The sequence below is a fragment of the Patiria miniata genome, unplaced genomic scaffold, assembly GCF_015706575.1.
Source record: "Patiria miniata isolate m_02_andy unplaced genomic scaffold, ASM1570657v1 HiC_scaffold_14, whole genome shotgun sequence".
Lineage (NCBI taxonomy): Eukaryota > Metazoa > Echinodermata > Asteroidea > Valvatida > Asterinidae > Patiria > Patiria miniata.
The window spans coordinates 6,388,391-6,402,251 of NW_024037052.1; the positions used below are offsets into that span (position 1 = coordinate 6,388,391).

At 42.0% G+C, this 13,861-nt stretch overlaps 1 protein-coding gene across 1 annotated transcript in view; it reads left to right on the top strand.

The window, feature by feature from the left end:
- Nucleotides 1-8,186: 8,186 nt before the first annotated feature.
- The window catches only part of LOC119722242 (low-density lipoprotein receptor-related protein 2-like), a 91,008-nt gene continuing 85,333 nt past the window's right edge, over nucleotides 8,187-13,861 (top strand). The window contains 1 exon segment of the mRNA XM_038192287.1: nucleotides 8,187-8,390. Coding sequence (XP_038048215.1) covers nucleotides 8,187-8,390 — 204 coding nt within the window.

Below are 13,861 nucleotides of genomic sequence, written 5' to 3' on the forward strand. Positions count from 1 at the left end.
AGATTGCTAAAAGGTTGTGGGTTTCTCACCCATTCCAATGGGATTTACATAGTTAGTGACATCAGCGCATCAGATTGTCATGGGCCTTTTCACTCTGATAAATCCCTTAGCCTTTTATAATCTGTTAGATCTCTGGTTTGCATGAATGGATTTCCATGACATTTTTACTGAATATACACAAGAGTATAATCAATATGCTCCATCAAGATGAAATACTCAAGTTAAGTAGTTTGTTTTGAAAAATTAAAGGATATCTGCTTGCAAAACTTTTTTTTGGGGGGGGGGGGACACAATGTGGTATACTGCAAGGCACAATTCCCCTATAATTTCGGAAACCTCGCATGTTTCACTAAACCCATATAATTTTTAAATTTATTCAAGATGCATTATTTTTACGAAAAGAGTTTATTTCACTTTTTGATTCAATGGTTTTGGTTGTAAATACTTGAATAAAACGTTCGGCAATTTAGCTTGACAGTCTCCTGAGTCGTGTGTTATTGTTAAAGGTATACTGACACCCTTTGCAAACATTCAAAAACAAGAAATGCCAAAATATTGTGAAAATATCCCACTTGATTGTAAGTACATAATGGGATCGAGCATCTTGTAAAATCATTGCCCCGAGGATGTTGTCATTTTCGAGAGGAGAGGAATTATAATATTTCCTCGCGATGGTTAGGACCAACACCTCGCGAAAAATAAATCTGGCCATTGTTACCAATAATGTCCCAAGTATTGTGACCGAATTTGGCTTAGTTATAGGACTCAGCTAAACATCCGTAAATTGAGTTATTTCTCCAAAGTGGCAGAATCATACAACAAGCAAGGGCAGATCCAGGAGGCCAAACGGGGGCCATGCCCCGGCCCCCCAAAAAACGAAACCTTTTTTTAAGTGGTGTCGCAATAAAGGCAGACACTGCGTATACACCACCATCTTTTCCTCCAAAAATGGTTAAAATGGTCAGAAATTGCCTCAGATCGCATCGCACCACAGAGCATCTAGAATCCTCGAACCCCACGCCGTCATTTTTGGGACCCACTTTTTTGGGGACCAAATTTTTGTTGGGCCCCCCAAAACATTGTGTTCTGGATCTGCCCTTGACTATTAGAGGGTATATTAATGAACACTAGAATTGAGGGCTTTCAACAGAAACGTTGCTTGGCATCAAGAAAAGTGAAGATTCACCATTCCCGCCAAAAGTATAAAGGGACGGGGGGGGGGGGGAACTTGCCCCCCCCCCCACCAACAGAAGTGCCCCTCTCGCGGTTATAAAAGTACCCCCTCGAGATCAAAATAAAACTGCCTACTCAAACGCACACGTGTGAAAGTATAATTATGATCGCGCTATAGTCTCCTCTCTTGTAGTTGTAATGCAAAACTGTTCCTCAAAAAACACAAGTACCCCTCTCGCAATAAGATTGTGCACCTTCTCGAGATGAAAAACTACCCCTCGAAACACAAATACCCCTCTCGCAATACAATAAATTTGTGCCCCTCTTGAGATGGAAAATTTGCCATCAAAAACAATACCTCTCGCGATAACTTCTCGAGATGGAAAACTGCCCCTCGAAAGCACAATTGGTGCCCCGCTCGCGAGCAACATTAAAATTGTGCGCCCTCAAGATGGAAAACTGGCCCTTAAAAAAAAAGTGCTCTTCACGCGAATAAAATGGTCACCGAACTGGCCATCAAAAGCATCAGTGCCCTCTCGCGATAAAAAAAAAACAACACTCGCGATAAAAAAAGCCCAATAGTCTCTTTATACGACGTATTCATAATTTTGTTCCTCGTCATATATAGGTTTATAGCGAAACGAACGGGACCATGTTCTTTTCCTCCACTTTCACACCGACGGAAGGTGTACCCTTTTCTGAGCAAGTGACCCTTTTTGGTGTTGCCCCCCTCCCCCAAGTTTGAAAAGCGTTCCGCCGCCCCTGAAAGTATAAATTTTGAGCTGATATTTCGACAGGTTACTTTTTTAATACGCTGCTCCATGACTTATTGTAGGACTTATATTCCTTGAATTGGCACAAAAACTATATTTTATTTCTTGGTGTCCCTTACCTTCAATTAAGGTGGCATCATGCAGTTTTGGAATCAGCAGGCCACACTAAAGTGTAAGAAACCACCAAATGAATATTGCGTGAATGTTAAAACTGGCTGATTATGTCCGCCGCCGGGGAAAAAAATTCTGAGCACTTTGGATGCAATTGGGCCGAAAGTGGCGCTGGCGCTATTTAACGTTGTTGTGAAAGGATCGTTTTTCAAGATAGTGGCTACTTTTCCGCTTTGGGAAAACCTCATTCTTTCACGGTTCCTGTAAATTGTCAAGCTTCTTGTGTCAAATATCATGGCAAAATAGTGGACGAAATTTCATTTCAATGCAATTTGTTTTAATATCTTGAGTTTTCGTCGCTACAAAGAGTGTCTAAATAATTTTTGCAATTAGCGGGAGATCGCGATCCGTATATTGACAGAAGTCGGGGCGGTGGTGACCAGTGTTTGGTAGCGCGCCCTCTTTTGGAAGAAATTGATGACGAAAAAGTAAGAAAAAGTGTCAGTCCGTATTACCGTAGAGAAAACTCCAATTATTTCTTTTAATTATTTTCATTCATTCTTTCACGGTTCCTGTCAGTTTTCAAAAGGCTTGTGTCAGATATTATGGAGAAATATTGGACGAAATTTCATTTCAGTGCAATGTGTTTATCTTGAGTTATCGTCGCTACAATGAGTGTCTTATTTTTGTTTAATGGGGAGATCGCGATACGTATTGACCGAAGTCGGGGCGATGAACATCGTTCGTTTAGGGGTGGTCTACTTTGGGTGAGAATTTCTCCAAAATAGTCATCAGTCAACCCACCAAAAATTGAAAAGAAACTGAAAGGTGACATGTTGATCATAATATTTTTCTGTGCGGCCTGAACACCTGTGAAATTTCTGAGTATTTGTAATAGAATCTTGAAGTATTGAAATTATTGGTGTCTGGAATTTTGATACTGCCCCCCCCCCCCCGCGAGATATGATTGCGCGCGAAGCACGTGTTGAAGCATACTCGCCCTCTTTATAGGCTAATCAGAAAGTGCTGCCTTTTTCAGATGTCTGTTTTTCGTGAAATTACCAGATTCGTTTGCACACGTTTGCATAGCAAAATTTCAACATGAAATTTCACCAAAAAATAGACATCTGAAAAGGGCAGCACTTTCTGATTAGCCTATAAAGAGGGTGAGTATGCTTCTAAAGCAAAAAAAACCCTACATACTAAGCCTAAATGTGAAAATCAAAATTTGACAAAGTTCGACATGTTTTTGTACATGGTGGAAGTGTGGCCTTTATTTACGGAGGTAGTCCAGTAAATTGGCCACATTTATGGGGCTACCCCCGACCCCGCTGGCTACGCCTATGGAAACAGTTTTGAACAATTGGGCAAGAATGTGGTAATCGTATATTTTGACTTTAGGACCCTGTTCCTTTATAACATCACTTTGAGTGTCATTTAGTCAGCTTTTTTTTGGTGAGTCTTTTACCTTCAGATGTTAAAGACTCACCAAAAAAGCTGACAGAACCATGCAGAATGCCAAATTTAACCGCTATTGAATAGTGCATACACATTAATCATGTATAGCCCCCTCTTGTGTCTCTTGTTACATAAATCTGTTGAGGGTCTTGGGCAAATGTACTAGTTGCTAATGATCAGTCAATGTTGCATCCAAGGGGGTGGTTAGCCCCCTCCCCAATTGATCATTGATACTTTTTTTCACAAAATGACATAAATTCAGCGCCGTCGCCAGCCCCGGGCATGGGGGGGGGGGGGGGCATAGTACCAACTCGGGGGCCATACAAAAATACATATGAATGGCTTTTGCCATGGGGGGGGGGGGGGCAAGTGCTAGCCAAGGGGGGGGCCCAGCCCCACTAGCCCCCCCCCCCCGGCCCCTGGCTATGGGTCTGCACAAAATGTCCCACTTGATTGTAAGTGCATAATGGGATCGAGCATTTTGTAAAATCATTGCCCCGAGGATGTTGTCATTTTCGAGAGGAGAGGAATTATATTAGGATTATTTCCTGGCGATGGTTAGGACCAACACCTCGCGAAAAATAAATCTGGCCATTTTTACCAATAACGTCCCAAGTATTGTGACCGAATTTGGCTTAGTTATAGGACTCAGCTAAACATCCGTAAATTGAGTTATTTCTCCAAAGTGGCAGAATCATACAACAAGCATGGGCAGATCCAGGGGGCCAACGGGGGCCATACCCCGGCCCCCCAAATAACGAAACCTTTCTTTTTTTAAGTGGCGTCGCAGTAAAGGCAGACACTGCGTATACACCACCATCTTTTCCTCCAAAAGATGTGGTTAAAGTGGTCAGAAATTGCCTCAGATCGCATCGCACCACAGAGCATCTAGAATCCTCGAACCCCACGCCGTCGTTTTTGGGACCCACTTGGGGGGGGGGGGACCAAATTTTTGTTGGGCCCCCAAAAACATTGTGTTCTGGATCCGCCCTTGACTATTAGAGGGTATATTAATGAACACTGGAATTGAGGGCTTTCAACAGAAACTTTGCTTGGCATCAAGAAAAATGAAGATTTACCATTCCCTCCAAAAGTATACAGGGACGGGGGGGGGGGGGGGGGGGGGGGGGGGACTTGCCCCCCCCCCCATATTTCCAGGCCAACAGAAGTGCCCCTCTCGCGGTTAATGTACCCCCTCGAGATGAAAATAAAACTGCCCCTCAAACGCACACGTGTGAAAGTATAATTATGATCGCGCTACAAGTAAAATAGTCTCCTCTCTTGTAATGCAAAACTGACCCTCAAAAACACAAGTAGGCCTATCCCTCTCGCATTAACTAGATTGTGCACCTTCTCGAGATGAAAAACTACCCCTCGAAGGCACAAATACCCCTCTCGCAGGAATAAAATTGTGCCCCACTCGTAATGGAAAACTGGCCATCGAAAAAACAATAGTGCTCCTCTCGCGATAACTTCTCGAGATGGAAAACTGCCTCTCGAAAGCACAATTGGTGCCCCGCTCGCGAGCACATTAAAATTGTGCGCCCTCTCAAGATGGAAAACTGACCCCTAAAAAAACAGTGCTCTTCACGCGAATAAAATGGTCACCGAAAAATCATCAGTGCCCCTCTCGCGATAAAAAACACACCATGAACTCACGATAAAAAAAAGCCCAATAGTCTCTCTAATAACTAGGTAAAAGAAACAAGATGGACAACGTATTCATAATTTGTTCCTCGTCATGTAGGTTTATAGCGAAACGAACGGGATTATATTCTTTTCCTCCACTTTCACACCGACGGAAGGTGCATCCTTTTCTGAGCAAGTGACCCTTTTTGGTGTTGCCCCCCTCCCCCAAGTTTGAAAAGCGTTCCGCCGCCCAAGAAAGTATATCTTTTGAGCTGATATTTCGACAGGTTACTTTTTTAATACGCTGCTCCATGATTTATTGTAGGACTTATAATCCTTGAATTGGCACAAAAACTATATTTTTATTTCTTGGTGTACCTTACCTTCAATTAAGGTGGCATCATGCAGTTTTGGAATCAGCAGGCCACACTAAAGTGTAAGAAACCACCAAATGAATATTGCATGAATGTTAAAACTGGCTGATTATGTCCGCCGCCGGGGAAAAACTTCTGAGCATTTTGGATGCGATTGGACCCGAAAGTGGCACTATTTAGCCATGTTGTGAAAGGATCGTTTTTCAAGATAGTGGCTACTTTTCCGCTTTAGTGGGGGGGCCAATGTACTTCCGTTGGCATGTCATGTTAATTTATGGCAACCATTATAAATGTAATCTTATGAGTCCTGAGAACAAGAAAATTGATGTTGCCATTTTTTTCCATTGACCTTTAGTGACCTTGACCTGAGGTCAAAGTTCATGGGTCATTTTCCCTAAAATTTGCCTTTCGGAAGGGTTTGCGAAGATTTTCCAGGCAAGTGAGCACACATTGTATTTGGTTGAGAGTTTCTCCATTATAATAAATGTTATTATTAATGTATTTATGGGTTTTCCTGAAGAAAACATGGGAAATGTCACTTTTGCCCGAAAAGGGCCAGGTTGTTTTGACCATCTCACGCAGATTCCGGGCCCCCTCCCCCCATGACCTCGGCCATCGAGTGACGAAAAATTATGAAACTCGGTACATGCATAGAACAACTTAACATGAACAAACCCAAGAAATTTCATGACTATGGGTCAAAGGGTTTTGGAATTACGGCCAATTAATTATTCATAAGCACATATGGTAATTCAAATGTGTACACTACGTATATGGGGAAATTCAGTTTTGACGGAGGGTAGCGCCGAAAAGATTTCGCTGCGCGGCAACCTGTGTTTCGAATTTTATGTTTTTGGTATCAAAAGATGTGCAAGACACGAGGCTAAAAAGTCAGGACAGCTCAGGCCGCGAAATAAATAACTCTGCAAGAGTATTGCGGAAAAAGTTGAAAGGGGGGGGGGGGAATCTGCCCCCTTTTAGGGCCAAAATATGACCAACCCTTTAGGGCCTGGCATCTTAATATGAAATGTTGTAAAGTGTCCTCTGCAGTACCGCACTCACACAGGGTGTTTGTCGGTTGAGGAAAATTCCCACTTCTTCATGGTGCTTTTGGTGCGAGCCACTCCAGAGCGGAGGTGATTTAAGCACCTCCAGGTCTTCCATCCTAATGCCACCGCCACAATCCACAAAACAGCCCAAGCCACGCATAATTATCGGCGATTTAATAGCCACAGCAGCATCATTCCAGCACAGACGTCGACGCTTTTGAATCGCTGGCCGAAGCAAGTCAACTGAGCCTTATTCACAATCAGGCATACAACTTTTCCTCGGATCAGCTGATTTCCTTTTTTTTTATTCTCATTTCTGCCATTCAAAATTGAAAATCACTGTACAAAGTCTTCTGAATTTAGGAATTTCCTCTTTTTTTGGTGAGTTTACAGTTGCATGCCTACACAATGCGAAACTGTCGAAGTTTTTCCATAGTGGCGGCTGGAGATAAAGTTTCAACCCTGCTCTAGCCCTTGTGAGCCACAACATCGCCTCACTTAGCAACAAGATGGTCCTTGACCCCATTCCAAAGACCCGACATCGCCCTATTGGAATCAAAGTGACTGCTGCTGTCTCTTCGCAACAATTCCATTCCACCGCTGTTTCAACTTAGTAAGGCCAACTGTGAAGGCTTCACCAATGAGCTCAAACACCATCTAGCTGACATTGATCCAACCCCTGAATACTATGACACCGGTTTGTTGATGCGGTGGTGCAAGAACATCCCTACGGGCTGCCGCACTGATTACATCCCAGGCCTAGCAGCATCCCGTAGTGCTGAACTTTACAGGAAATAGAGACGCATGTATGAAAACGACTCTCTTGCTGTCGATACTATCTCATCTGGGGAGGAATTAATAACAGCCATATCAGAACAGCTTCAAAGCTTGTGGCAAACCCTTGTGGTAACCACCAATATGGCCAAGAAGCCAATATGGCCTCCAAGCCTGGAGTATGATATAAAAAAAAGCTCAGCCAAGTGAACAGCATTGTAACATCACCGCCAACCAAATAGCCCACAACAACTGCTATTTAAATGGTAAAGTGCCACGTTCTCCTGATAAGCGACCGAAAGCCAAGCTCCGCCAGAAAGACCCCGCCATCGACCTTATTGGCTTCATCAAATCCTTCTCTGCTAATGAACTTGCGACTGGCATAAATAAAGAACAGGAAATCAACCAAACTGGATAACATTTTCACCAAAGAACTGAAACATCTTGGACCAAACGCCTCAAATTGGTTACTCCAGCTCATCAACACCTGCCTCGCCACACAAACAATACCTAAAGTGTGGCAAAAGTCGAAGGTCATCGCCCTCCTAAAACCCGGAAAAGACCCAATGCATGTCAAAACTTATCGTCCCAAAGTCACACATTCAAGTTGCTGGAATATTTCCTCCTCAACCTTCTTGCCTCTTCATTGAGAAACAACTGATACAGGAACAGGCAGGCAGGCTTCCGTCCCGGCAAATCTACAACGGGACAGCTTCTAAACCTCACTCAGTACATTAAGGACTGCTTCCATCAGAAAAAAATATATCACCGGCGCTGTCTTTGTTGATCTTACAGCTGCTTTTGACAGTGTTAACCGTTGCTGACTCCTTCAGAAGATCCTGGACATGACAGCAGACCTGACCCTTATCCAGTTTATTGGTGTTCTATTGAAGAACCATCGTTTCTTTGTAGTATTCAAAGGCAGAGTAGAGTACGTCTTCAAAGGAACGGTCCCCCAAGGGAAGACGTTGACCGATGTTCTTGACCAGTCACAGCAGTGCTTCACTGTGAGTCACCTGAAAGCGATCAACCCTGCTATTAAGACCCAAGTGTGTGCCTCCTGGGTTGACCAGACTTGTGGCGTCTCCCCCACTACATGAGATGCCCATCAAGCATGCAGAAGCCTTACCTGCAGGATCCCATGCAGGATGAAAGACCTGGAGGTGCTTAAATCACCTCCGCTCTGGAGTGGCTCGCACCAAAAGAAGTGGGGATTTTCCTCAACCGACAAACACCCTGTGCGAGTGTGGTACTGCGGAGGACACTTTACAACATTTCATATTTAGATGCCAGGCACTAAAGGGTTGGTCATATTTAGGCCCTAAAAGGGGGGGGGGCGGATTTTCCCTCTTTCAACTTTTGCCGCGATACTCTTGAAAAAAATTATTTATTTCACGGCCTGAGCTGTCCTGACATTTTAGCCTCGAGTCTTGCACATCTTTTGATACCAAAAACAAAATTCGAACCACAGGTTGCCGCGCAGCGAAATATTTCGGCGCTACCCTCCGTCAAAACTGAATTTCCCCCTATACGTAGTGTACACAATTGAATTACCATACGTGCTTATGAATAATTAATTAGCCGTAATTCCAAAACCCTTTAACCCATAGTCATGAAATTTCTTGGGTTTGTTCATGTTATGTTGTTCTATGCATGTACCGAGTTTCATAATTTTTCGTCACTCGATGGCCGAGGTCATGGGGGGGGGGCCGGAAGCTGCGTGAGATGGTCAAAACAACCCAGCCCTTTTTCGGGCAAAAGTGACATTTTCCCATGTTTTCTTCAGGAAAACCCATAAATACATTAATAATAACATTTATTATTATAGAGAAACTCTCAACCAAATACAATATGTGCTCACTTGCCTCGAAAATCTTCGCAAACCCTTCCGAAAGGCAAATTTTAGGTGAAAATGACCCATGAACTTTGACCTCAGGTCAAGGTCACTAAAGGTCGATGGAAAAAATGGCAACATCAATTTTCTTGTTCTCAGGACTCATAAGATTACATTTATAATGGTTGCCATAAATTAACATGACATGCCAACGGAAGTACATTGGCCCCCCACTAGCAGGTGAAAGTTGCGTTTTTTACATATTGCTGATACTTGATCGCTCATGGATAGATGGCAGTCGAGGATTACACCTAGATTTCTGCACTTGGAGGATGACTGAATTACAGTTTCACCAATGACGATGCGGTAATACTGTGAGTAATCGTTTTGGCTGACAAAGTGTGCAATTGAGAGTTTTTTGGTGGGGTATGCCTGAGATCAAAATCACTTGTGAAATGCGATCAAAACCTCGGTTTGCTCCATAATTATACTCCCCTGATCAGTCGGCACTATTTTGGAGCTATACGGCACTATTTTGGAGCTATTTTACGGCGGGAAAAAGACTGTTAATAGTAGTAGTAGAAACATTTATTTCAATGTTGCCATTTCCACACAATAAAATGTTACAATGCCGTGTAAACATTATTATACAGAATAAAATGCAATGAATTATGTAATTGTGTATTTACGCTTACTTGAACAGAATGCTTGTAAAATGAGGATTTTGTTTTAAAATTAATATTTAATTATGGTTTTCCCAGTTACTTCAACAATTGTATAATATAGCATTCCTTGGAAAGATACTTTAATTTCGTTCCAGAACGTCGTTGGGCTCCATTGTTTATTCCGAATTCGAATGTAATTCCTATTATGTCTCCAGTGTAATTCGCAAATATAATATAAAGCATTCAGATTCGTCCACGTTTCGGGAAATTCGTCTAATGTGGAGATAGGTGTTGAATTAAAAAAAACATGCTTTATTATTTTTTTAATTTGCTATTCGTAGTTTCGTTTCCTTTCGTTTCCTTTCGTTTCCTTTCGTACTTTCGTTTCGTTTCGTTTAGGTATATGTTCTGATACCTTTATATTTGCGGGCCGCGTTCCTGTACTTCTGTCAGAAGTCAGCACAGTTAATCAAAAGACATCGTCGGCAATGTTTTTTTTTAGTTTTTTTTTATTTTCGTCTTTAAATCTCTTCGTACATTTCTGTTACTGAATATATTGTAGTAAATTTTGTAATAAATTGTGTGTAGGGCCTACCTATATTTCCTATGAATCCCAAGTAAAATTAATACAATAAATTAATGCAAAATTATATTGAGCATTATTTTCTCTCGCCCATTGTTGAAAGTCTCGAACGAGACGATGATGGATCCATAATTTTACCTGATTTCAGTGTTCCTTTTTTTCTCAAAGAGAGAAAATTTATTTTGTCTGACAAGTCTTGCTTTCTGGTAGTAGGCCCTACATTCAAACCTGTGAAATCATTGGCTGTTATTGACTAAACTAATCACTCTCGCAAAACACAGCATTGTTAATATTGTTTGTAAAAAATAATGAGGAAGTTTGAGGGGGAAAAAACAATGACTATACCGGTACATGTTTTTAAACATTTTGAAATAGGCCTATATACCTTTTGTCCGGAACAGCAATGTGTTTACAATCTATCCAGTTCCCTTTCCCACACAGTTCCTGAATAAATTAACCTCGAAAAAATACACTTTTTTTGTAAATTTCAGTTGCCAGTAGGCACTGAGAGCTATGGGTTTTTAGTATCTGCGCACATTCACATTTTCAAGAACTTGTATTCTAATAAACTGTTATGTTGAGAAATTGACTCCTACTTTTTTCACTTTAGTCATGAAATTTCTTGGGTTTGTTTATGTTATGTTGTTCTATGCACGTACCAAGTTTCATAATTTTTCGTCACTCGATGGCCGAGGTCATGGGGGGGGGGGGGCCGGAATCTGCGTGAGATGGTCAAAACAACCCAGCCCTTTTCGGGCAAAAGTGACATGTTCCCATGTTTTCTTCCGGAAAACCCATAAATACATTAATAATAACATTTATTATTATGGAGAAACTCTCAACCAAATACAATATGTGCTCACTTGCCTCGAAAATCTTCGCAAACCCTTCCGAAAGGCAAATTTTAGGTGAAAATGACCCATGAACTTTGACCTCAGGTCAAGGTCACTAAAGGTCAATAACATCAATTTTCTTGTTCTCAGGACTCATAAGATTACATTTATAATGGTTGCCAAAAATTAACATGAAATTTCGACGGGAACCAAAATATGCACATCGGCCCCCTACTACTTTGGGAAAACCTCATTCTTTCACGGTTCCTGTAAATTGTCAAGCTTCTTGTGTCAAATATCATGGCAAAATAGTGGACGAAATTTCATTTCAATGCAATCTGTTTCAATATCTTGAGTTTTCGTCGCTACAAAGAGTGTCTAAATAATGTTTGCAATTAGACAGAAGTCGGGTCGGTGGTGACCAGTGTTTAGTAGCGCGCCCTCTTTTGGAAGAAATTGATGACGAAAAAGTAAGGAGTGTCAGTCCTTCGCTCGTACACCCCGCCCTGCAATCACCATAGAGAAAACTCCAATTATTTCTTTAAATTATTTTTAATTCATTCTTTCACGGTTCCTGTCAGTTTTCAAAGGTCTTGTGTCAGATATTATGGAGAAATATTGGACGAAATGTCATTTCAATGCAATGTGTTTATCTTGAGTTATCGTCGCTACAATGAGTGTCTTACTTTTGTTTAATGGGGAGATTGCGATACTATTGACCGAAGTCGGGGCGATGAACATCGTTCGTTTAGGGGTGGTCTTCTTTGGGTGAGAATTTCTCCAAAATAGTCATCAGTCAACCCACCCAAAATTTATAAGAAAATGAAAGGTGACATGTTGATCATAGTATTGTTCTGTGCGGCTGAACACCCTTGAGATTCTGAGTATTTTTAATAGAATCTTGAAGTATTGGAATTATTGGTGTCTGGAATTTTGATACTGCCCCCCGCGAGATTTGATAGCGCGCGAAGCACGTGTTGCGTATGCAATGACGTCATGTCATGTCTGGACAGCTGTCGCGCGAGTTTGGATTCATCTGACTGAACTTCTTTTCACCTTCTTGAAGATCAAGATGCAGCCACATCAGAAAAGAAGGGGAAGTGGAAACTAATGTAAGTATTTACTGATGTGATTCGTAGAATGGCTCAATTAACTAGATGAGTGGCCGGGTCTCGATATCTATCAACATGACCAAAATACACTGCACTATTCACTGTCAGCTGACAATGACAATAAAGTAAACACTGCGGCATTTCGGCATAGGATGCCAATTGTTGGCTACCCCCGACCCCGCTGGCTACGCCTATGGAAACAGTTTCGAACAATTGGGAAATGTGGTAATCGTATATTTTGACTTTAGGACCCCTATATAAAATCACTTTGAGTGACATTTAGTCAGCTTTTTTTGGTGAGTCTTTTATTCTTCAGATCTTTTAAGACTCACCAAAATAGCTGACAGAACCATGCAGAATGCAAGTTTAACCACTAACTCTAATGGACATTCATCATGTATAGCCCCCTCTTGTGTCTTCTTGTTGCATTAATTTGTTGAGGGTCTTGGGCAAGTTGCTAATGATCAGTCAAGGTGGCATCCAAGGGGGTGGTTATCCCCTCCCCAATTGATCGTGATAATTTTTTCACAAAATGACATAAATTCAGCGCCGTTGCCAGCCCCGGGCATGGGGGGGGGGGGGGGGGCCTAGTACCAACCAGGGGGGCCCACTACCATAAAAAATACAAAAATACATATGGGGGCCAAGTGCTAGCCAATGGGGCCCAGCCCAACCAGGCCCCCCCCCCCCCCTTGGCAATGGGCCTGCACAAGTAAATTTCAGCAATAACTTTTGGTCTCTTTACTATGCACTGAATGAATCCCATATCAATTCGTGAGCGCTCCTTTTCAAGCGTCCACACAGGAACTGATTTTTCCGCTATGGGAATTGCCATCAAAAACGGCGCCTCGATTGTTTTTTTTTGTACACCATTGGAAAACGGAGCACCGCTTTGACTTGTTAAAAGAATATAAGACAGATAATTTTATTCTACATCATACTGATATAAAATATTGAATTTATATTAAAAACAAAGCCCGTACTTTTCAGGATATATATTGTGTTTAGCAGAATTTAACACGATTCTGTGTGTAAATCAAGGTTTTCAGTAAACCCGCACCGCTTCAACTCGCCGTAAACACAAACAGCGCCACCGTACGGCATTGTTAAAAAAAGTGTTGTTAGGGAAAGTTCTGGTCTAACTAATTATCTAACATGTATTTTGATTGGACATTGTTAAGGCCCGTACATTGAGGAGTTGAAGAAGATGATCGCCAATCATAACCCTGCTCAAATACGTCGTGGGCATTGCGTTGTACGTGCGTACACTACGCTCAAATCTTGTCACGCCGGCCGGCCGCTCACGTCCACACACAGGGGTATTCACACACAGTACACGTTGTGCGTACGCGCATTTGTATTACATTTGTTACAATCGTGCTATGCGCAAAATCGGGTTGAATCAGGTAAAATAAATAGGAGCGGTTTTTGCCATAAACAAATTGATATGAATGCCTAATCCACTCCATCCCCCGTGAAAAATTGACACGCAA